Source organism: Salvelinus fontinalis, chromosome 36 (genome assembly GCF_029448725.1).
Source record: "Salvelinus fontinalis isolate EN_2023a chromosome 36, ASM2944872v1, whole genome shotgun sequence".
NCBI classification, from domain to species: domain Eukaryota; kingdom Metazoa; phylum Chordata; class Actinopteri; order Salmoniformes; family Salmonidae; genus Salvelinus; species Salvelinus fontinalis.
This window is the reverse complement of record NC_074700.1, coordinates 26,859,826-26,882,283: the sequence shown is the minus strand read 5'-3', so window position 1 is coordinate 26,882,283 and position 22,458 is coordinate 26,859,826. Positions and strand designations below refer to the sequence as shown.

At 46.4% G+C, this 22,458-nt stretch overlaps 1 protein-coding gene across 1 annotated transcript in view; it reads right to left on the bottom strand.

Annotated features, from left to right (window-relative positions):
* LOC129835651 (coiled-coil domain-containing protein 171-like) overlaps positions 1–22,458 on the bottom strand; it is a 92,327-nt gene that overhangs the window by 45,645 nt on the left and 24,224 nt on the right. Inside the window, exons 5-9 of the mRNA XM_055901372.1 lie at positions 4,303–4,449; positions 2,922–3,014; positions 2,325–2,423; positions 2,107–2,168; positions 178–316 (exon numbers count right to left, since the gene is read on the bottom strand). Of these exons, the coding sequence (XP_055757347.1) occupies positions 178–316; positions 2,107–2,168; positions 2,325–2,423; positions 2,922–3,014; positions 4,303–4,449 (540 nt within the window). The remainder of the gene's footprint in view (positions 1–177; positions 317–2,106; positions 2,169–2,324; positions 2,424–2,921; positions 3,015–4,302; positions 4,450–22,458) is intronic.

Here is a 22,458-nt window from a genome sequence, read left to right as displayed (position 1 = left end):
AGCAGAGAAAGAGAGAGACAAAAAAACAAAAAACACCTGCCACTTACAATCCTTTAGAAACACTTGTGGTTCTTTGAGTTGTTGTTCCGCTCCCCCCTCCTCCCTCCTCCCTCCTCCCCTCCTCCCCTCCCCCCTCTCCCCTCCTCCCCTCCTCCCCGTGTGTGTGAATCCTCCTACCATGTCCAGCTGTGTCAGGCTGTGTGTATGTAGCGTGTGTAGTTCCTGTAGTTGGTCTGTGAGTTGTGATGCAGTTCTTCTCTCCTTCTCCACCGCTGCACTCCACTCTGCCTTAGAACTCAGGTAGTCCTTCTCCAGCCTACACACCACAACACAATGTTCACCTCATCCACAGGTATTATATTACTACCCTATACAGTACCAGTCAAAGGTTAGGACACGTCAATTCATTTAAGGGTTTTTATTATTTTCTACATTGTAGAATAATAGTGAAGACGTCAAAACTATGAAATAACACATATGGAATCATGTAGTAACCAAAACCGTGTTAAAACAAATCAAAATATATTTGAGATTCTTCAAAGTAGCCACCCTTTGCCTTGATGACTGATTTGCTAACTCTTGGCATTCTCTCAACCAGCTTCACCTGGAATGATTTTCCAACAGTCTTGAAAGAGTTCCCACATATGCTTGAGGACTTCTTGGCTACTTTTCCTTCACTCTGTGATCCAACTCATCCCAAACCATCTCAATTGGGTTGAGGTCGGGTGATTGTGGGGGCCAGGTCATCTGATGCAGCACTCCATCACTCTCCTTCTTGGTCAAATAGCCCTTACACAGCCTGGAGGTGTGTCGGGCCATTGTCCTGTTGAAAAACAAATGATAGTCCCACTAAGAGCAGATCAGATGGGATGGTGTATCGCTGCAGAATGCTGTGGTAGCCATGCTGGTTAAGTCTGTCTTGAATTCTAAATAAATCACTGACAGTGTCACCAGCAAAGCACCATCACACCTCCTCCTCCTCCTCCTCCATGCTTCACGATGGGAACCACACATGCGGAGATCATCCGTTCACCTACTCTGCGTCTCACAAAGACATGGCGGTTGGAGCCAAAAATCTCAAATTTGGACTCATCAGACCAAAGGATAGATTTCCACCAGTCTAATGGCTAATGTCCATTGCTCTTGTTTCTTGGCCCGAGCAAGTCTCCTCTTCTTATTGGTGTCCTTTAGTAGTGGTTTCTTTGCAGCAATTCGACCATGAAGGCCTGATTCACTCAGTCTCCTCTGAACAGTTGATGTTGAGATGCGTCTGTTACTTGAACTCGGTGAAGTATTTATTTGGGCTACAATTTCTAAAGGCTGGTAACTCTAATGAACTTATCCTCTGCAGCAGAGGTAACTCTGGGTCTTCCTTTCCTGAGGCTGGTAACTCTAATGAACTTATCCTCTGCAGCAGAGGTAACTCTGGGTCTTCCTTTCCTGTGGTGGTCCTCATGAGAGCCAGTTTCATCATAGCGCTTGATGATTTTTGCGACTGCACTTGAAGAAACTTCAGAAGATCTTGAAATTTTCCACATTGACTGACCTTCATGTCTTAAAGTAATGACGGACTGACGTTTCTCTTTGCTTATTTGAGCTGTTCTTGCCATAATATGAACTTGGTCTTTTACCAAATAGGGCTATCTTCTGTATACCACCCCTACCTTAACACAACACAACTGATTGGCTCAAACGTATTAAGAAAATAAATTCCACAAATTAACAAGGCACACCTGTTAATTGAAATACATTCCGGGTGACTACCTCGTGAAGCTGGTTGAGAGAATGTATCACAACCGGCCATGACTGGAAGTACCATAAAGTGGCGCACAATTGACCAAGCGTCGTCTGGTGTAGGCCGTCATTGTAAATAAGAACTTATTCTTATTCTTAACTGACTTGCCTAGTTAATAAATAAAGATTTCATACATTTTTTAATAAAATAATTCATAGTTTTGATGTCTTCATTATTATTCTACAATGTAGAAAATAGTAACAAATAAAGATAAACCCATGAATGAGTAGGTGTGTCCAAACTTCTGACTGTATACCCAGACTGTAGTGCACTAGAAAAAGAATCGGGTGACATTTTGGATGGACACTTACTGTGCCAGTCTGCCAGTAGCGTCCCGTGCCCTGTCTCTCTCTATGCTGTAGGCTCTCTCCACCTACAGTATAATACAACAATACAACTTTATTGTCCATACGTTACGTTGTGGGGTTTAAGGGCCTTGCTCAAGAGGACAACGGTAGGGGATTGTAGTGAGGAAGTGAACCCTTCCGGCTACAGGTCCATCTCCTTATAGCCCGCCCGGGTTACCCACCTCTCTGAACTGTTGTTTGATCATGTCCAGACTGGACACAGCTTCAGCCTGACTAGACTTCTCCACCTGTAGAGCTGACTCCAGGTCACGGATACGCAGCTGGGGGAAAGAGGTGGAGAGAGGGGAGAGAGAGGAGAGAGAGAGGAGAGAGAGACAGACAGACACAGAGAGAGAGAGAGACAGACAGAGACACAGAGAGAGAGAGAGACAGACAGAGACACAGAGAGAGAGGAGAGGGAGGGAAAGAGAGAGAGGAGAGAGTGGGGAGAGAGGGGGGGAGGGAAAGAGAGAGAGGAGAGGGAGGGAAAGAGAGAGAGGAGAGAGAGGGGGGGAGGGAAAGAGAGAGAGAGGGAAAGAGAGAAATAAAATAATAGATAGTTTATTGTCCATTTGTTTAGAAGGTAAATTGTTCTTCTGCCTTCTTCCCAACCCCACTCAAACACATTAAAGCTCTTTGATCAAGAGCACAACAGCAGCAGAGGTAATGATCTGAAACCAGCAGCCGCTTCAGTCCCTACTGTTTTAGTCACCCAACATCTGGGTCTAGTGCCCACGACACGTTACACAAAATACACATTTAAGAGGTGTGTGTGTTACCTGGATGATCTCAGAGTTGAATTTAGACTCCAGATGAGCAGCTCTCTCAGACTCTATGTTGGTTTCTAGAGTCTTGACTCTCTGTAGGGCGGTCTGAGGAACACACAAACACACTCTATTTGAAATCTCTCAGATTCTATGTTGGTTTCTAGAGTATTGACTCTCTGTAGAATGGTTCTATGTTGGTTTCTAGAGTGTTGACTCTCTGTAGGATGGTTCTATGTTGGTTTCTAGAGTATTGACTCTCTGTAGGGGGGGTTCTATGTTGGTTTCTAGAGTATTGACTCTCTGTAGGATGGTTCTATGTTGGTTTCTAGAGTATTGACTCTCTGTAGCGTGGTTCTATGTTGGTTTCTAGAGTATTGACTCTCTGTAGGATGGTTCTATGTTGGTTTCTAGAGTATTGACTCTCTGTAGCGTGGTTCTATGTTGGTTTCTAGAGTATTGACTCTCTGTAACGTGGTTCCATGTTGGTTTCTAGAGTATTGACTCTCTGTAGGATGGTTCTATGTTGGTTTCTATAGTATTGACTCTCTGTAGCGTGGTTCTATGTTGGTTTCTAGAGTATTGACTCTCTGTAGCGTGGTTCTATGTTGGTTTCTAGAGTATTGACTCTCTGTAGTGTGGTTCTATGTTGGTTTCTAGAGTATTGACTCTAGGATGGTTCTATGTTGGTTTCTAGAGTATTGACTCTCTGTAGGGGGTTCTATGTTGGTTTCTAGAGTATTGACTCTCTGTAACGTGGTTCTATGTTGGTTTCTAGAGTATTGACTCTCTGTAGGGGGTTCTATGTTGGTTTCTAGAGTATTGACTCTCTGTAACGTGGTTCTATGTTGGTTTCTAGAGTATTGACTCTCTGTAGCGTGGTTCTATGTTGGTTTCTAGAGTATTGACTCTCTGTAGTGTGGTTCTATGTTGGTTTCTAGAGTATTGACTCTAGGATGGTTCTATGTTGGTTTCTAGAGTATTGACTCTCTGTAGCGTGGTTCTATGTTGGTTTCTAGAGTATTGACTCTCTGTAGCGTGGTTCTATGTTGGTTTCTAGAGTATTGACTCTAGGATGGTTCTATGTTGGTTTCTAGAGTATTGACTCTCTGTAGCGTGGTTCTATGTTGGTTTCTAGAGTATTGACTCTCTGTAGGGTGGTTCTATGTTGGTTTCTAGAGTATTGACTCTCTGTAGGATGGTTCTATGTTGGTTTCTAGAGTATTGACTCTCTGTAGGATGGTTCTATGTTGGTTTCTAGAGTATTGACTCTGTAGCGTGGTTCTATGTTGGTTTCTAGAGTATTAACTCTCTGTAGGATGGTTCTATGTTGGTTTCTAGAGTATTGACTCTCTGTAGCGTGGTTCTATGTTGGTTTCTCCCTGCCTCCCCTCACCTCTAGTTCTTTCTTCATTCTCTCCTCTCTCTCTGTGATGTAGCCCAGTTCGCTGGTCTGTCGTCGTAGTGCCTCCCCGTCTCTCTCCCTCTCTCTATGCACCTCCCCCATCCTCCTCTTCAGCTCCTGCAGAGTCTCCTCCTGTTCCTAGGGGGAGGAAGGGAGGGAGAAGTGGGAGAGAGGGGGAAGGGACAGAGGGGGTGAGTTAACAAAGGGTTAATATTCAACAACAAACAAAAACTAAATTGTCATTGTGACTGTTTTGATCTAAGCCCGCCAACTGAATGTATTTTACTGTGAGTGTCCTGTGTGACTTCTAAATGCCCACTAGAGGGCAGTCCTGCTGCATCGAACACTGAACTACCAGGAGTCGTCAGTGACCTGTAACAAATGTGTGTGATGTATGTATTTAATAATTCTGTTACGGTGATGCGATACTTGCAAACTTTTGCTTAAACGAACACTTTTCATGAAAACATATTTAAAACAGAAGTTCAGTGGCACGTTCTGATAAACTAACTACATCACGTGTTTAACTGACTGGTCAAACAGCTAAGAGCGCAGAGAGCAGAGAGCAGAGAGCAGAGGAGCAGGGAGCAGAGAGCAGAGCGCAGGGAGCAGGGAGCAGGGAGCAGAGAGCAGGGAGCAGGGAGCAGAGAGCAGGGAGCAGGGAGCAGAGAGCAGGGAGCAGGGAGCAGGGAGCAGAGAGCAGGGAGCAGGGAGCAGGGAGCAGAGAGCAGGGAGCAGGGAGCAGGGAGCAGAGAGCAGGGAGCAGAGAGCAGAGAGCAGAGAGCAGAGAGCAGAGAGCAGAGGAGCAGAGAGTAGAGGGCAGAGAGCAGAGGGCAGAGAGCAGAGGGCAGAGAGCAGAGGGCAGAGGGCAGAGAGCAGAGGGCAGAGGGCAGAGGGCAGAGAGCAGAGGGCAGAGGGCAGAGAGCAGAGGGCAGAGGAGCAGAGGGCAGAGAGCAGAGGGCAGAGAGCAGAGGGCAGAGGGCAGAGAGCAGAGGGCAGAGGGCAGAGGGCAGAGAGCAGAGGGCAGAGGGCAGAGGGCAGAGAGCAGAGGGCAGAGGGTAGAGAGCAGAGGAGCAGGGAGCAGAGAGCAGGGAGCAGGGAGCAGAGAGCAGGGAGCAGAGAGCAGGGAGCAGGGAGCAGAGGAGCAGGGAGCAGAGAGCAGGGAGCAGGGAGCAGGGAGCAGGGAGCAGAGGAGCAGGGAGCAGAGAGCAGAGGAGCAGAGAGCAGGGAGCAGAGGAGCAGAGGAGCAGGGAGCAGAGGAGCAGAGGAGCAGAGAGCAGGGAGCAGAGAGCAGGGAGCAGGGAGCAGAGAGCAGAGGAGCAGGGAGCAGAGGAGCAGGGAGCAGAGGAGCAGGGAGCAGAGAGCAGGGAGCAGAGGAGCAGGGAGCAGAGAGCAGAGAGCAGGGAGCAGGGAGCAGAGAGCAGGGAGCAGGGAGCAGGGAGCAGAGAAGCAGGGAGCAGGGAGCAGAGAGCAGAGGGCAGAGAGCAGAGGGCAGAGAGCAGAGGGCAGAGGGCAGAGAGCAGAGGGCAGAGGGCAGAGGGCAGAGAGCAGAGGGCAGAGGGTAGAGAGCAGAGGAGCAGGGAGCAGAGAGCAGGGAGCAGGGAGCAGAGAGCAGGGAGCAGGGAGCAGGGAGCAGGGAGCAGAGGAGCAGGGAGCAGAGAGCAGGGAGCAGGGAGCAGGGAGCAGGGAGCAGAGGAGCAGGGAGCAGAGAGCAGAGGAGCAGAGAGCAGGGAGCAGAGGAGCAGAGGAGCAGGGAGCAGAGGAGCAGAGGAGCAGAGAGCAGGGAGCAGAGAGCAGGGAGCAGGGAGCAGAGAGCAGGGAGCAGAGGAGCAGGGAAGCAGGGAGCAGGGAGCAGAGGAGCAGGGAGCAGGGAGCAGAGGAGCAGGGAGCAGAGAGCAGGGAGCAGGGAGCAGAGAGCAGGGAGCAGGGAGCAGGGAGCAGAGAAGCAGGGAGCAGGGAGCAGAGAGCAGAGAGCAGGGAGCAGGGAGCAGAGGGCAGAGGGCAGAGGGCAGAGGGCAGAGGGCAGAGAGCAGAGAGCAGGGAGCAGAGAGCAGAGAGCAGAGAGCAGGGAGCAGGGAGCAGGGAGCAGAGAGCAGAGAGCAGAGAGCAGAAACAGAGAGCAGGGAGCAGGGAGCAGGGAGCAGAGAGCAGAAACAGAGAGCAGGGAGCAGGGAGCAGAGAGCAGAGAGCAGAAACAGAGAGCAGGGAGCAGGGAGCAGGGAGCAGAGAGCAGAAACAGAGAGCAGGGAGCAGGGAGCAGAGAGCAGAAACAGAGAGCAGGGAGCAGGGAGCAGGGAGCAGAGAGCAGAAACAGAGAGCAGGGAGCAGGGAGCAGGGAGCAGAGAGCAGGGAGCAGGGAGCAGGGAGCAGAGAGCAGGGAGCAGAGGAGCAGGGAAGCAGGGAGCAGGGAGCAGAGGAGCAGGGAGCAGAGAGCAGGGAGCAGAGGAGCAGGGAGCAGAGAGCAGAGAGCAGGGAGCAGGGAGCAGAGAGCAGGGAGCAGGGAGCAGGGAGCAGAGAAGCAGGGAGCAGGGAGCAGAGAGCAGAGAGCAGGGAGCAGGGAGCAGGGAGCAGAGGGCAGAGGGCAGAGGGCAGAGAGCAGAGAGCAGGGAGCAGAGAGCAGAGAGCAGAGAGCAGGGAGCAGGGAGCAGAGAGCAGAGAGCAGAGAGCAGAAACAGAGAGCAGGGAGCAGGGAGCAGGGAGCAGAGAGCAGAAACAGAGAGCAGGGAGCAGGGAGCAGAGAGCAGAGAGCAGAAACAGAGAGCAGGGAGCAGGGAGCAGGGAGCAGAGAGCAGAAACAGAGAGCAGGGAGCAGGGAGCAGGGAGCAGAGAGCAGAGAGCAGAAACAGAGAGCAGGGAGCAGGGAGCAGGGAGCAGAGAGCAGAAACAGAGAGCAGGGAGCAGGGAGCAGGGAGCAGAGAGCAGAGAGCAGGGAGCAGGGAGCAGGGAGCAGAGAGCAGAGAGCAGGGAGCAGGGATCAGAGAGCAGAGAGCAGAAACAGAGAGCAGGGAGCAGGGAGCAGAGAGCAGAAACAGAGAGCAGGGAGCAGGGAGCAGGGAGCAGAGAGCAGAAACAGAGAGCAGGGAGCAGGGAGCAGAGAGCAGAAACAGAGAGCAGGGAGCAGGGAGCAGAGAGCAGAAACAGAGAGCAGGGAGCAGAGAGCAGAAACAGAGAGCAGGGAGCAGGGAGCAGGGAGCAGGGAGCAGAAACAGAGAGCAGGGAGCAGGGAGCAGAGAGCAGAAACAGAGAGCAGGGAGCAGGGAGCAGGGAGCAGAGAGCAGAAACAGAGAGCAGGGAGCAGGGAGCAGAGAGCAGAAACAGAGAGCAGGGAGCAGGGAGCAGAGAGCAGAAACAGAGAGCAGGGAGCAGGGAGCAGAGAGCAGAAACAGAGAGCAGGGAGCAGGGAGCAGAGAGCAGAAACAGAGAGCAGGGAGCAGGGAGCAGAGAGCAGAAACAGAGAGCAGAGAGCAGAAACAGAGAGCAGGGAGCAGGGAGCAGGGAGCAGGGAGCAGAGAGCAGAAACAGAGAGCAGGGAGCAGGGAGCAGAGAGCAGAGAGCATGTGTTGGTGTGTTGAGAAGGGAAGGCAATGTCTACTTCTTCACATATGGTTTATTATTCCTATGAAAACACGTCGATGTGAAACGGACAGGTCAAAACTTGGAATTTGGTCACAAGGAAAGTGTACCTGTTGAATGTTGCGTAAAGCTAGTAGGACAGAACCTGCAACATAACCTGTAATATAACCTGTAATATAACCTGCAATATAACCTGCTATATAACCTGTAATATAACCTGTAATATAACCTGCAATATAACCTGCAATATAACCTGCTATATAACCTGTAATATAACCTGTAATATAACCTGTAATATAACCTGTAATATAACCTGCAATATAACCTGCAATATAACCTGTAATATAACCTGTAATATAACCTGCAACATAACCTGTAATATAACCTGCTATATAACCTGTAATATAACCTGTAATATAACCTGCTATATAACCTGCAATATAACCTGTAATATAACCTGTAATATAACCTGTAATATAACCTGCTATATAACCTGCAATATAACCTGTAATATAACCTGTAATATAACCTGTAATATAACCTGTAATATAACCTGTAATATAACCTGCTATATAACCTGTAACATAACCTGTAATATAACCTGCTATATAACCTGCAATATAACCTGTAATATAACCTGTAATATAACCTGTAATATAACCTGTAATATAACCTGTAATATAACCTGTAATATAACCTGTAATATAACCTGCAATATAACCTGTAATATAACCTGTAATATAACCTGTAATATAACCTGTAATATAACCTGCAATATAACCTGCAACATAACCTGCAATATAACCTGCTATATAACCTGTAATATAACCTGTAACATAACCTGTAATATAACCTGCAATATAACCTGCAACATAACCTGCAATATAACCTGCTATATAACCTGTAATATAACCTGTAACATAACCTGTAATATAACCTGCAACATAACCTGCAACATAACCTGCAATATAACCTGTAATATAACCTGTAATATAACCTGTAACATAACCTGTAATATAACCTGCAACATAACCTGCAACATAACCTGCAATATAACCTGTAATATAACCTGTAATATAACCTGTAATATAACCTGTAATATAACCTGTAATATAACCTGCAATATAACCTGCAATATAACCTGCAATATAACCTGCAATATAACCTGCAATATAACCTGCAATATAACCTGTAATATAACCTGCAATATAACCTGCAATATAACCTGTAATATAACCTGCAACATAACCTGCAACATAACCTGCAATATAACCTGTAACATAACCTGTAATATAACCTGCTACATAACCTGCAACATAACCTGTAATATAACCTGTAATATAACCTGCAATATAACCTGCAATATAACCTGTAATATAACCTGTAATATAACCTGTAATATAACCTGTAATATAACCTGTAATATAACCTGCAATATAACCTGTAATATAACCTGTAATATAACCTGTAATATAACCTGTAATATAACCTGCAATATAACCTGTAATATAACCTGTAATATAACCTGCTACATAACCTGCAATATAACCTGCTATATAACCTGTAATATAACCTGTAACATAACCTGTAATATAACCTGCAACATAACCTGCAACATAACCTGCAATATAACCTGTAATATAACCTGTAATATAACCTGTAATATAACCTGTAATATAACCTGCAATATAACCTGCAACATAACCTGCAATATAACCTGCTATATAACCTGCAACATAACCTGCAACATAACCTGTAATATAACCTGTAATATAACCTGTAATATAACCTGTAATATAACCTGTAATATAACCTGTAATATAACCTGCAATATAACCTGTAATATAACCTGCAATATAACCTGCAATATAACCTGCAACATAACCTGCAACATAACCTGCAACATAACCTGCAATATAACCTGTAATATAACCTGTAATATAACCTGCTATATAACCTGTAATATAACCTGCTATATAACCTGTAACATAACCTGCAATATAACCTGCAATATAACCTGCTATATAACCTGTAATATAACCTGTAATATAATATAACCTGCAATATAACCTGCAATATAACCTGCTATATAACCTGTAATATAACCTGTAATATAACCTGCTATATAACCTGTAACATAACCTGCAATATAACCTGTAACATAACCTGTAATATAACCTGCAACATAACCTGCTATATAACCTGTAATATAACCTGTAATATAACCTGCAACATAACCTGCAACATAACCTGTAATATAACCTGTAATATAACCTGCAACATAACCTGCAATATAACCTGTAATATAACCTGTAATATAACCTGCAACATAACCTGTAATATAACCTGCAACATAACCTGCAATATAACCTGTAATATAACCTGCTACATAACCTGCAATATAACCTGCAATATAACCTGTAATATAACCTGCTATATAACCTGTAATATAACCTGTAATATAACCTGCTATATAACCTGCAATATAACCTGTAATATAACCTGTAATATAACCTGCTATATAACCTGTAATATAACCTGTAACATAACCTGTAATATAACCTGCAACATAACCTGCAACATAACCTGCAACATAACCTGTAATATAACCTGTAACATAACCTGTAATATAACCTGCAACATAACCTGCAACATAACCTGCAACATAACCTGTAATATAACCTGTAACATAACCTGTAATATAACCTGTAACATAACCTGTAATATAACCTGCAACATAACCTGCAACATAACCTGTAACATAACCTGTAATATAACCTGCAACATAACCTGCAACATAACCTGCAACATAACCTGTAATATAACCTGCAATATAACCTGTAATATAACCTGTAATATAACCTGTAATATAACCTGCTATATAACCTGTAATATAACCTGTAATATAACCTGCAACATAACCTGCAACATAACCTGCAATATAACCTGCAACATAACCTGCAATATAACCTGTAATATAACCTGCTATATAACCTGCAACATAACCTGTAATATAACCTGCAACATAACCTGCAATATAACCTGCAATATAACCTGCTATATAACCTGCAACATAACCTGTAATATAACCTGTAATATAACCTGTAATATAACCTGCAATATAACCTGTAATATAACCTGTAATATAACCTGTAATATAACCTGTAACATAACCTGTAATATAACCTGCAACATAACCTGCAATATAACCTGTAATATAACCTGCAATATAACCTGCAACATAACCTGCAATATAACCTGTAACATAACCTGCAATATAACCTGCAATATAACCTGCAACATAACCTGCAATATAACCTGTAACATAACCTGTAACATAACCTGCAACATAACCTGCAATATAACCTGTAATATAACCTGCAATATAACCTGCAACATAACCTGCAACATAACCTGTAATATAACCTGTAACATAACCTGCAATATAACCTGCAATATAACCTGTAATATAACCTGCAATATAACCTGTAATATAACCTGCAATATAACCTGTAATATAACCTGCAATATAACCTGTAATATAACCTGTAATATAACCTGCAACATAACCTGTAACATAACCTGCAACATAACCTGCAACATAACCTGCAACATAACCTGTAATATAACCTGTAATATAACCTGTAATATAACCTGCAATATAACCTGCTATATAACCTGTAATATAACCTGTAACATAACCTGCAATATAACCTGTAATATAACCTGCAACATAACCTGCTATATAACCTGCAACATAACCTGCAATATAACCTGTAATATAACCTGTAATATAACCTGCAACATAACCTGCAATATAACCTGTAATATAACCTGTAATATAACCTGCTATATAACCTGTAATATAACCTGTAACATAACCTGTAATATAACCTGCAACATAACCTGCAACATAACCTGCAACATAACCTGTAATATAACCTGCAATATAACCTGTAATATAACCTGCAATATAACCTGTAATATAACCTGTAATATAACCTGCTATATAACCTGCAATATAACCTGCAATATAACCTGTAACATAACCTGCAACATAACCTGCAACATAACCTGCAATATAACCTGCTATATAACCTGTAATATAACCTGCAACATAACCTGCAATATAACCTGTAATATAACCTGCAATATAACCTGCAACATAACCTGCAACATAACCTGCAACATAACCTGCAATATAACCTGCAACATAACCTGCAATATAACCTGTAATATAACCTGCTATATAACCTGCAACATAACCTGTAATATAACCTGCAACATAACCTGCAATATAACCTGCAATATAACCTGCTATATAACCTGCAACATAACCTGTAATATAACCTGTAATATAACCTGTAATATAACCTGCAATATAACCTGTAATATAACCTGTAATATAACCTGTAATATAACCTGCAATATAACCTGCAATATAACCTGTAACATAACCTGTAATATAACCTGCAACATAACCTGCAATATAACCTGTAATATAACCTGCAATATAACCTGCAACATAACCTGCAATATAACCTGTAACATAACCTGCAATATAACCTGCAATATAACCTGCAACATAACCTGCAATATAACCTGTAACATAACCTGTAACATAACCTGCAACATAACCTGCAATATAACCTGTAATATAACCTGCAATATAACCTGCAACATAACCTGCAACATAACCTGTAATATAACCTGTAACATAACCTGCAATATAACCTGCAATATAACCTGTAATATAACCTGCAATATAACCTGTAATATAACCTGCAATATAACCTGTAATATAACCTGCAATATAACCTGTAATATAACCTGTAATATAACCTGTAATATAACCTGCAACATAACCTGTAACATAACCTGCAATATAACCTGTAATATAACCTGCAATATAACCTGTAATATAACCTGCAATATAACCTGTAATATAACCTGCAATATAACCTGCAATATAACCTGTAATATAACCTGTAATATAACCTGTAATATAACCTGTAACATAACCTGCAACATAACCTGCAATATAACCTGTAATATAACCTGTAATATAACCTGTAATATAACCTGTAATATAACCTGTAATATAACCTGCAACATAACCTGCAATATAACCTGTCCACTTCACTGCATGTTACAGACCAAGGGTAACAAGTGTAACCTGTCCACTTCACTGCATGTTACAGACCAAGGGTAACAAGGTTAACCTGTCCACTTCACTGCATGTTACAGACCAAGGATAACAAGGTTAACCTGTCCACTTCACTGCATGTTACACACCAAGGGTAACAAGGTAACCTGTCCACTTCACTGCATGTTACAGACCAAGGGTAACAAGGTTAACCTGTCCACTTCACTGCATGTTACAGACCAAGGGTAACAAGGTTAACCTGTCCACTTCACTGCATGTTACAGACCAAGGGTAACAAGGTTAACCTGTCCACTTCACTGCATGTTACAGACCAAGGGTAACAAGGTAACCTGTCCACTTCACTGCATGTTACAGACCAAGGGTAACAAGGTTAACCTGTCCACTTCACTGCATGTTACAGACCAAGGGTAACAAGGTTAACCTGTCCACTTCACTGCATGTTACAGACCAAGGGTAACAAGGTTAACCTGTCCACTTCACTGCATGTTACAGACCAAGGGTAACAAGGTTAACCTGTCCACTTCACTGCATGTTACAGACCAAGGGTAACAAGGTTAACCTGTCCACTTCACTGCATGTTACAGACCAAGGGTAACAAGGTTAACCTGTCCACTTCACTGCATGTTACACACCAAGGGTAACAAGGTTAACCTGTCCACTTCACTGCATGTTACACACCAAGGGTAACAAGGTTAACCTGTCCACTTCACTGCATGTTACACACCAAGGGTAACAAGGTTAACCTGTCCACTTCACTGCATGTTACAGACCAAGGGTAACAAGGTTAACCTGTCCACTTCACTGCATGTTACAGACCAAGGGTAACAAGGGTAACCTGTCCACTTCACTGCATGTTACACACCAAGGGTAACAAGGTTAACCTGTCCACTTCACTGCATGTTACAGACCAAGGGTAACAAGGTTAACCTGTCCACTTCACTGCATGTTACAGACCAAGGGTAACAAGGTTAACCTGTCCACTTCACTGCATGTTACACACCAAGGGTAACAAGGTTAACCTGTCCACTTCACTGCATGTTACACACCAAGGGTAACAAGGTTAACCTGTCCACTTCACTGCATGTTACAGACCAAGGGTAACAAGGTTAACCTGTCCACTTCACTGCATGTTACAGACCAAGGGTAACAAGGTAACCTGTCCACTTCACTGCATGTTACAGACCAAGGGTAACAAGGTAACCTGTCCACTTCACTGCATGTTACAGACCAAGGGTAACAAGGGTAACCTGTCCACTTCACTGCATGTTACAGACCAAGGGTAACAAGGTTAACCTGTCCACTTCACTGCATGTTACACACCAAGGGTAACAAGGTTAACCTGTCCACTTCACTGCATGTTACAGACCAAGGGTAACAAGGTAACCTGTCCACTTCACTGCATGTTACAGACCAAGGGTAACAAGGTAACCTGTCCACTTCACTGCATGTTACAGACCAAGGGTAACAAGGTTAACCTGTCCACTTCACTGCATGTTACACACCAAGGGTAACCATGAAGTTGGAGGTTTGAGAATCTCCTTCTAACGCAGCCATCTCAATACGAGATCCTTTCTGGGTACAAATGAAATACAGTACCTTCATCTCAATATGAGATCCTTTCTGGGTACAAATGAAATACAGTACCTTCATCTCAATATGAGATCCTTTCTGGGTACAAATTAAATACAGTACCTTCATCTCAATATGAGATCCTTTCTGGGTACAAATTAAATACCTCAGCCAGTCTTTTTAAATAGCTGTGAAACTAGAAGAGCAAAATTTTCACAATTTCACAGTATTATTCCAACCTCATACTGTGGAAACATACACTGAGTGGACAAAACTTTAAGAACACACATACTGTAGACTGACCAGGTGAATCCAGGTGAAAGCTATGATCCCTTATTGAAGTCACCTGTTACACCCACTGCAATCAGTGTAGATGGTAGTGACTTCTCCAGGTCAGACTGGTGGAGAAACCAGGGTTTATTTATGTCCTTCGGAACAATTATACAACTGACAATAGCTGTGTGTGTTACCTACAGCAGGGTGTGTGTGTGTGTGTGTTACCTACAGCAGGGTGTGTGTTACCTACAGCAGGGTGTGTGTGTGTGTGTGTTACCTACAGCAGTGTGTGTGTTACCTACAGCAGGGTGTGTGTTACCTACAGCAGGGTGTGTGTTACCTACAGCAGGGTGTGTGTTACCTACAGCAGGGTGTGTGTGTGTGTTACCTACAGCAGGATGTGTGTGTGTGTGTGTTACCTACAGCAGGGTGTGTGTTACCTACAGCAGGGTGTGTGTTACCTACAGCAGGGTGTGTGTTACCTACAGCAGGGTGTGTGTGTTACCTACAGCAGGGTGTGTGTTACCTACAGCAGGGTGTGTGTTACCTACAGCAGGATGTGTGTGTGTGTGTGTTACCTACAGCAGGGTGTGTGTGTTACCTACAGCAGGGTGTGTGTGTTACCTACAGCAGGGTGTGTGTTACCTACAGCAGGGTGTGTGTGTTACCTACAGCAGGGTGTGTGTTACCTACAGCAGGGTGTGTGTTACCTACAGCAGGGTGTGTGTGTGTGTTACCTACAGCAGGGTGTGTGTGTGTGTTACCTACAGCAGGGTGTGTGTTACCTACAGCAGGGTGTGTGTGTGTTACCTACAGCAGGGTGTGTGTGTGTGTTACCTACAGCAGGGTGTGTGTGTGTGTTACCTACAGCAGGGTGTGTGTTACCTACAGCAGGGTGTGTGTGTGTTACCTACAGCAGGGTGTGTGTTACCTACAGCAGGGTGTGTGTGTGTTACCTACAGCAGGGTGTGTGTTACCTACAGCAGGGTGTGTGTGTTACCTACAGCAGGGTGTGTGTGTGTGTTTCCTACAGCAGGGTGTGTGTGTGTGTTACCTACAGCAGGGTGTGTGTGTGTTACCTACAGCAGGGTGTGTGTGTGTTACCTACAGCAGGGTGTGTGTGTTACCTACAGCAGGGTGTGTGTGTTACCTACAGCAGGGTGTGTGTGTTAACTACAGCAGGGTGTGTGTGTGTGTTTCCTACAGCAGGGTGTGTGTGTGTGTTACCTACAGCAGGGTGTGTGTGTGTTACCTACAGCAGGGTGTGTGTGTGTGTTTCCTACAGCAGGTGTGTGTGTTACCTACAGCAGGGTGTGTGTTACCTACAGCAGGGTGTGTGTTACCTACAGCAGGGTGTGTGTTACCTACAGCAGGGTGTGTGTTACCTACAGCAGGGTGTGTGTTACCTACAGCAGGGTGTGTGTTACCTACAGCAGGGTGTGTGTTACCTACAGCAGGGTGTGTGTTACCTACAGCAGGGTGTGTGTGTGTTTCCTACAGCAGGGTGTGTGTGTGTGTTTCCTACAGCAGGGTGTGTGTGTGTTACCTACAGCAGGGTGTGTGTGTGTTACCTACAGCAGGGTGTGTGTTACCTACAGCAGGGTGTGTGTGTGTTACCTACAGCAGGGTGTGTGTGTGTGTGTTACCTACAGCAGGGTGTGTGTGTGTGTGTGTTACCTACAGCAGGGTGTGTGTGTGTTACCTACAGCAGGGTGTGTGTGTGTTTCCTACAGCAGGGTGTGTGTGTTACCTACAGCAGGGTGTGTGTGTTACCTACAGCAGGGTGTGTGTGTGTGTTACCTACAGCAGGGTGTGTGTTACCTACAGCAGGGTGTGTGTTACCTACAGCAGGGTGTGTGTTACCTACAGCAGGGTGTGTGTGTGTGTGTGTTATCTACAGCAGGGTGTGTGTGTTACCTACAGCAGGGTGTGTGTGTGTTACCTACAGCAGGGTGTGTGTGTGTACCTACAGCAGGGTGTGTGTGTGTTACCTACAGCAGGGTGTGTGTTACCTACAGCAGGGTGTGTGTGTGTTACCTACAGCAGGGTGTGTGTGTGTTACCTACAGCAGGGTGTGTGTGTGTTACCTACAGCAGGGTGTGTGTGTTACCTACAGCAGGGTGTGTGTGTTACCTACAGCAGGGTGTGTGTGTGTGTGTGTTACCTACAGCAGGGTGTGTGTGTGTTACCTACAGCAGGGCGTGTGTTACCTACAGCAGGGTGTGTGTTACCTACAGCAGGGTGTGTGTGTGTTACCTACAGCAGGGTGTGTGTGTGTGTGTTACCTACAGAAGGATGTGTGTTACCTACAGCAGGGTGTGTGTGTGTTACCTACAGCAGGGTGTGTGTTACCTACAGCAGGGTGTGTGTGTGTTACCTACAGCAGGGTGTGTGTGTGTGTGTTACCTACAGCAGGGTGTGTGTGTGTGTGTGTTACCTACAGCAGGGTGTGTGTTACCTACAGCAGGGTGTGTGTGTTACCTACAGCAGGGTGTGTGTGTTACCTACAGCAGGGTGTGTGTGTGTTACCTACAGCAGGGTGTGTGTGTTACCTACAGCAGGGTGTGTGTTACCTACAGCAGGGTGTGTGTGTGTTACCTACAGCAGGGTGTGTGTGTGTTACCTACAGCAGGGTGTGTGTGTGTGTTATCTACAGCAGGGTGTGTGTGTGTACCTACAGCAGGGTGTGTGTTACCTACAGCAGGGGGTGTGTTACCTACAGCAGGGTGTGTGTGTGTGTGTTACCTACAGCAGGGTGTGTGTGTTACCTACAGCAGGGTGTGTGTGTGTGTTACCTACAGCAGGGTGTGTGTGTGTGTGTTACCTACAGCAGGGTGTGTGTGTTACCTACAGCAGGGTGTGTGTGTGTGTTACCTACAGCAGGGTGTGTGTGTGTGTGTTACCTACAGCAGGGTGTGTGTGTTACCTACAGCAGGGGGTGTGTGTGTGTTATCTACAGCAGGGTGTGTGTGTGTGTGTTACCTACAGCAGGGTGTGTGTGTGTGTGTTACCTACAGCAGGGTGTGTGTGTGTTACCTACAGCAGGGTGTGTGTGTGTTACCTACAGCAGGGTGTGTGTGTGTTTCCTACAGCAGGGTGTGTGTGTTACCTACAGCAGGGTGTGTGTGTTACCTACAGCAGGGTGTGTGTTACCTACAGCAGGGTGTGTGTGTTACCTACAGCAGGGTGTGTGTGTTACCTACAGCAGGGTGTGTGTGTTTCCTACAGCAGGGTGTGTGTGTGTTACCTACAGCAGGGTGTGTGTTACCTACAGCAGGGTGTGTGTGTGTTACCTACAGCAGGGTGTGTGTTTGTGTGTGTGTGTTACCTACAGCAGGGTGTGTGTGTTTCCTACAGCAGGGTGTGTGTTACCTACAGCAGGGTGTGTGTGTGTGTTACCTACAGCAGGGTGTGTGTTACCTACAGCAGGGTGTGTGTTACCTACAGCAGGGTGTGTGTTACCTACAGCAGGGTGTGTGTTTGTGTGTGTGTGTTACCTACAGCAGGGTGTGTGTTACCTACAGCAGGGTGTGTGTGTGTGTTTCCTACAGCAGGGTGTGTGTTACCTACAGCAGGGTGTGTGTGTGTGTTACCTACAGCAGGGTGTGTGTGTGTGTTTCCTACAGCAGGGTGTGTGTTACCTACAGCAGGGTGTGTGTGTGTTACCTACAGCAGGGTGTGTGTGTGTGTTACCTACAGCAGGGTGTGTGTGTGTTACCTACAGCAGGGTGTGTGTTACCTACAGCAGGGTGTGTGTGTGTTACCTACAGCAGGGTGTGTGTGTGTTTCCTACAGCAGGGTGTGTGTGTGTTACCTACAGCAGGGTGTGTGTGTTACCTACAGCAGGGTGTGTGTTACCTACAGCAGGGTGTGTGTGTGTTTCCTACAGCAGGGTGTGTGTGTGTTACCTACAGCAGGGTGTGTGTTACCTACAGCAGGGTGCGTGTTACCTACAGCAGGGTGTGTGTGTTACCTACAGCAGGGTGTGTGTTACCTACAGCAGGGTGCGTGTTACCTACAGCAGGGTGTGTGTGTTACCTACAGCAGGGTGTGTGTTACCTACAGCAGGGTGTGTGTGTGTTACCTACAGCAGGGTGTGTGTGTGTTACCTACAGCAGGGTGTGTGTGTGTTACCTACAGCAGGGTGTGTGTGTGTTACCTACAGCAGGGTGTGTGTTACCTACAGCAGGGTGTGTGTGTGTTACCTACAGCAGGGTGTGTGTGTGTTTCCTACAGCAGGGTGTGTGTGTGTTACCTACAGCAGGGTGTGTGTGTGTTACCTACAGCAGGGTGTGTGTGTGTTACCTACAGCAGGGTGTGTGTGTGTTACCTACAGCAGTGTGTGTGTTACCTACAGCAGGGTGTGTGTGTTTCCTACAGCAGGGTGTGTGTGTGTTACCTACAGCAGGGTGTGTGTGTTACCTACAGCAGGGTGTGTGTGTGTTACCTACAGCAGGGTGTGTGTTACCTACAGCAGGGTGTGTGTGTGTTACCTACAGCAGGGTGTGTGTGTGTTACCTACAGCAGGGTGTGTGTGTGTTACCTACAGCAGGGTGTGTGTGTTACCTACAGCAGGGTGTGTGTGTGTTACCTACAGCAGGGTGTGTGTGTTACCTACAGCAGGGTGTGTGTGTTACCTACAGCAGGGTGTGTGTGTTACCTACAGCAGGGTGTGTGTTACCTACAGCAGGGTGTGTGTTACCTACAGCAGGGTGTGTGTGTGTTACCTACAGCAGGGTGTGTGTGTGTTACCTACAGCAGGGTGTGTGTGTGTTACCTACAGCAGGGTGTGTGTTACCTACAGCAGGGTGTGTGTTACCTACAGCAGGGTGTGTGTGTTTCCTACAGCAGGGTGGGTGTGTGTTACCTACAGCAGGGTGTGTGTGTGTTACCTACAGCAGGGTGTGTGTGTGTTACCTACAGCAGGGTGTGTGTTACCTACAGCAGGGTGTGTGTTACCTACAGCAGGGTGTGTGTTACCTACAGCAGGGTGTGTGTGTGTTACCTACAGCAGGGTGTGTGTTTGTGTGTGTGTGTTACCTACAGCAGGGTGTGTGTGTGTTACCTACAGCAGGGTGTGTGTGTTACCTACAGCAGGGTGTGTGTGTGTTACCTGCAGCAGGGTGTGTGTTACCTACAGCAGGGTGTGTGTGTGTTACCTACAGCAGGGTGTGTGTGTGTTACCTACAGCAGGGTGTGTGTTACCTACAGCAGGGTGTGTGTGTGTTTCCTACAGCAGGGTGTGTGTGTGTTACCTACAGCAGGGTGTGTGTTACCTACAGCAGGGTGTGTGTGTGTTACCTACAGCAGGGTGTGTGTGTGTTACCTACAGCAGGGTGTGTGTTACCTACAGCAGGGTGTGTGTGTGTTACCTACAGCAGGGTGTGTGTGTGTTTCCTACAGCAGGGTGTGTGTGTGTTACCTACAGCAGGGTGTGTGTTACCTACAGCAGGGTGTGTGTTACCTACAGCAGGGTGTGTGTGTGTTACCTACAGCAGGGTGTGTGTTACCTACAGCAGGGTGTGTGTTTGTGTGTGTGTGTTACCTACAGCAGGGTGTGTGTTTGTGTGTGTGTGTTACCTACAGCAGGGTGTGTGTGTTTCATACAGCAGGGTGTGTGTTACCAACAGCAGGGTGTGTGTGTGTTACCTACAGCAGGGTGTGTGTGTGTTACCTACAGCAGGGTGTGTGTTTGTGTGTGAGTGTTACCTACAGCAGGGTGTGTGTTACCTACAGCAGGGTGTGTGTGTTACCTACAGCAGGGTGTGTGTTACCTACAGCAGGGTGTGTGTGTGTGTTTCCTACAGCAGGGTGTGTGTTACCTACAGCAGGGTGTGTGTGTGTGTTACCTACAGCAGGGTGTGTGTGTGTGTTTCCTACAGCAGGGTGTGTGTTACCTACAGCAGGGTGTGTGTGTGTTACCTACAGCAGGGTGTGTGTGTGTGTTACCTACAGCAGGGTGTGTGTGTGTGTGTTACCTACAGCAGGGTGTGTGTTACCTACAGCAGGGTGTGTGTTACCTACAGCAGGGTGTGTGTGTTTCCTACAGCAGGGTGTGTGTGTGTTACCTACAGCAGGGTGTGTGTGTGTTTCCTACAGCAGGGTGTGTGTGTGTTTCCTACAGCAGGGTGTGTGTTACCTACAGCAGGGTGTGTGTGTGTGTTACCTACAGCAGGGTGTGTGTGTTACCTACAGCAGGGTGTGTGTGTGTTTCCTACAGCAGGGTGTGTGTGTTACCTACAGCAGGGTGTGTGTGTGTTTCCTACAGCAGGGTGTGTGTGTGTTACCTACAGCAGGGTGTGTGTGTGTTTCCTACAGCAGGGTGTGTGTGTGTTACCTACAGCAGGGTGTGTGTGTTACCTACAGCAGGGTGTGTGTTACCTACAGCAGGGTGTGTGTTACCTACAGCAGGGTGTGTGTGTGTTTCCTACAGCAGGGTGTGTGTGTGTGTTACCTACAGCAGGGTGTGTGTGTGTTTCCTACAGCAGGGTGTGTGTTACCTACAGCAGGGTGTGTGTTACCTACAGCAGGGTGTGTGTTACCTACAGCAGGGTGTGTGTTACCTACAGCAGGGTGTGTGTGTTACCTACAGCAGGGTGTGTGTTACCTACAGCAGGGTGTGTGTGTTTCCTACAGCAGGGTGTGTGTGTTTCCTACAGCAGGGTGTGTGTGTGTGTGTTACCTACAGCAGGGTGTGTGTTACCTACAGCAGGGTGTGTGTTACCTACAGCAGGGTGTGTGTTACCTACAGCAGGGTGTGTGTGTTACCTACAGCAGGGTGTGTGTTACCTACAGCAGGGTGTGTGTGTTTCCTACAGCAGGGTGTGTGTGTTTCCTACAGCAGGGTGTGTGTGTGTGTGTTACCTACAGCAGGGTGTGTGTTACCTACAGCAGGGTGCGTGTTACCTACAGCAGGGTGTGTGTTACCTACAGAAGGGTGTGTGTGTGTTTCCTTCAGCAGGGTGTGTGTGTGTTACCTACAGCAGGGTGTGTGTGTGTTACCTACAGCAGGGTGTGTGTGTTACCTACAGCAGGGTGTGTGTGTTACCTACAGCAGGGTGTGTGTTACCTACAGCACGGTGTGTGTTACCTACAGCAGGGTGTGTGTTACCTACAGCAGGGTGTGTGTGTGTTACCTACAGCAGGGTGTGTGTGTGTTACCTACAGCAGGGTGTGTGTGTGTGTTACCTACAGCAGGGTGTGTGTGTGTTACCTACAGCAGGGTGTGTGTGTGTGTTACCTACAGCAGGGTGTGTGTTACCTACAGCAGGGTGTGTGTTACCTACAGCAGGGTGTGTGTGTTTCCTACAGCAGGGTGTGTGTGTGTTACCTACAGCAGGGTGTGTGTGTGTTACCTACAGCAGGGTGTGTGTGTGTGTTACCTACAGCAGGGTGTGTGTGTGTGTTACCTACAGCAGGGTGTGTGTGTGTTTCCTACAGCAGGGTGTGTGTGTTACCTACAGCAGGGTGTGTGTGTTACCTACAGCAGGGTGTGTGTTACCTACAGCAGGGTGTGTGTTACCTACAGCAGGGTGTGTGTTACCTACAGCAGGGTGTGTGTG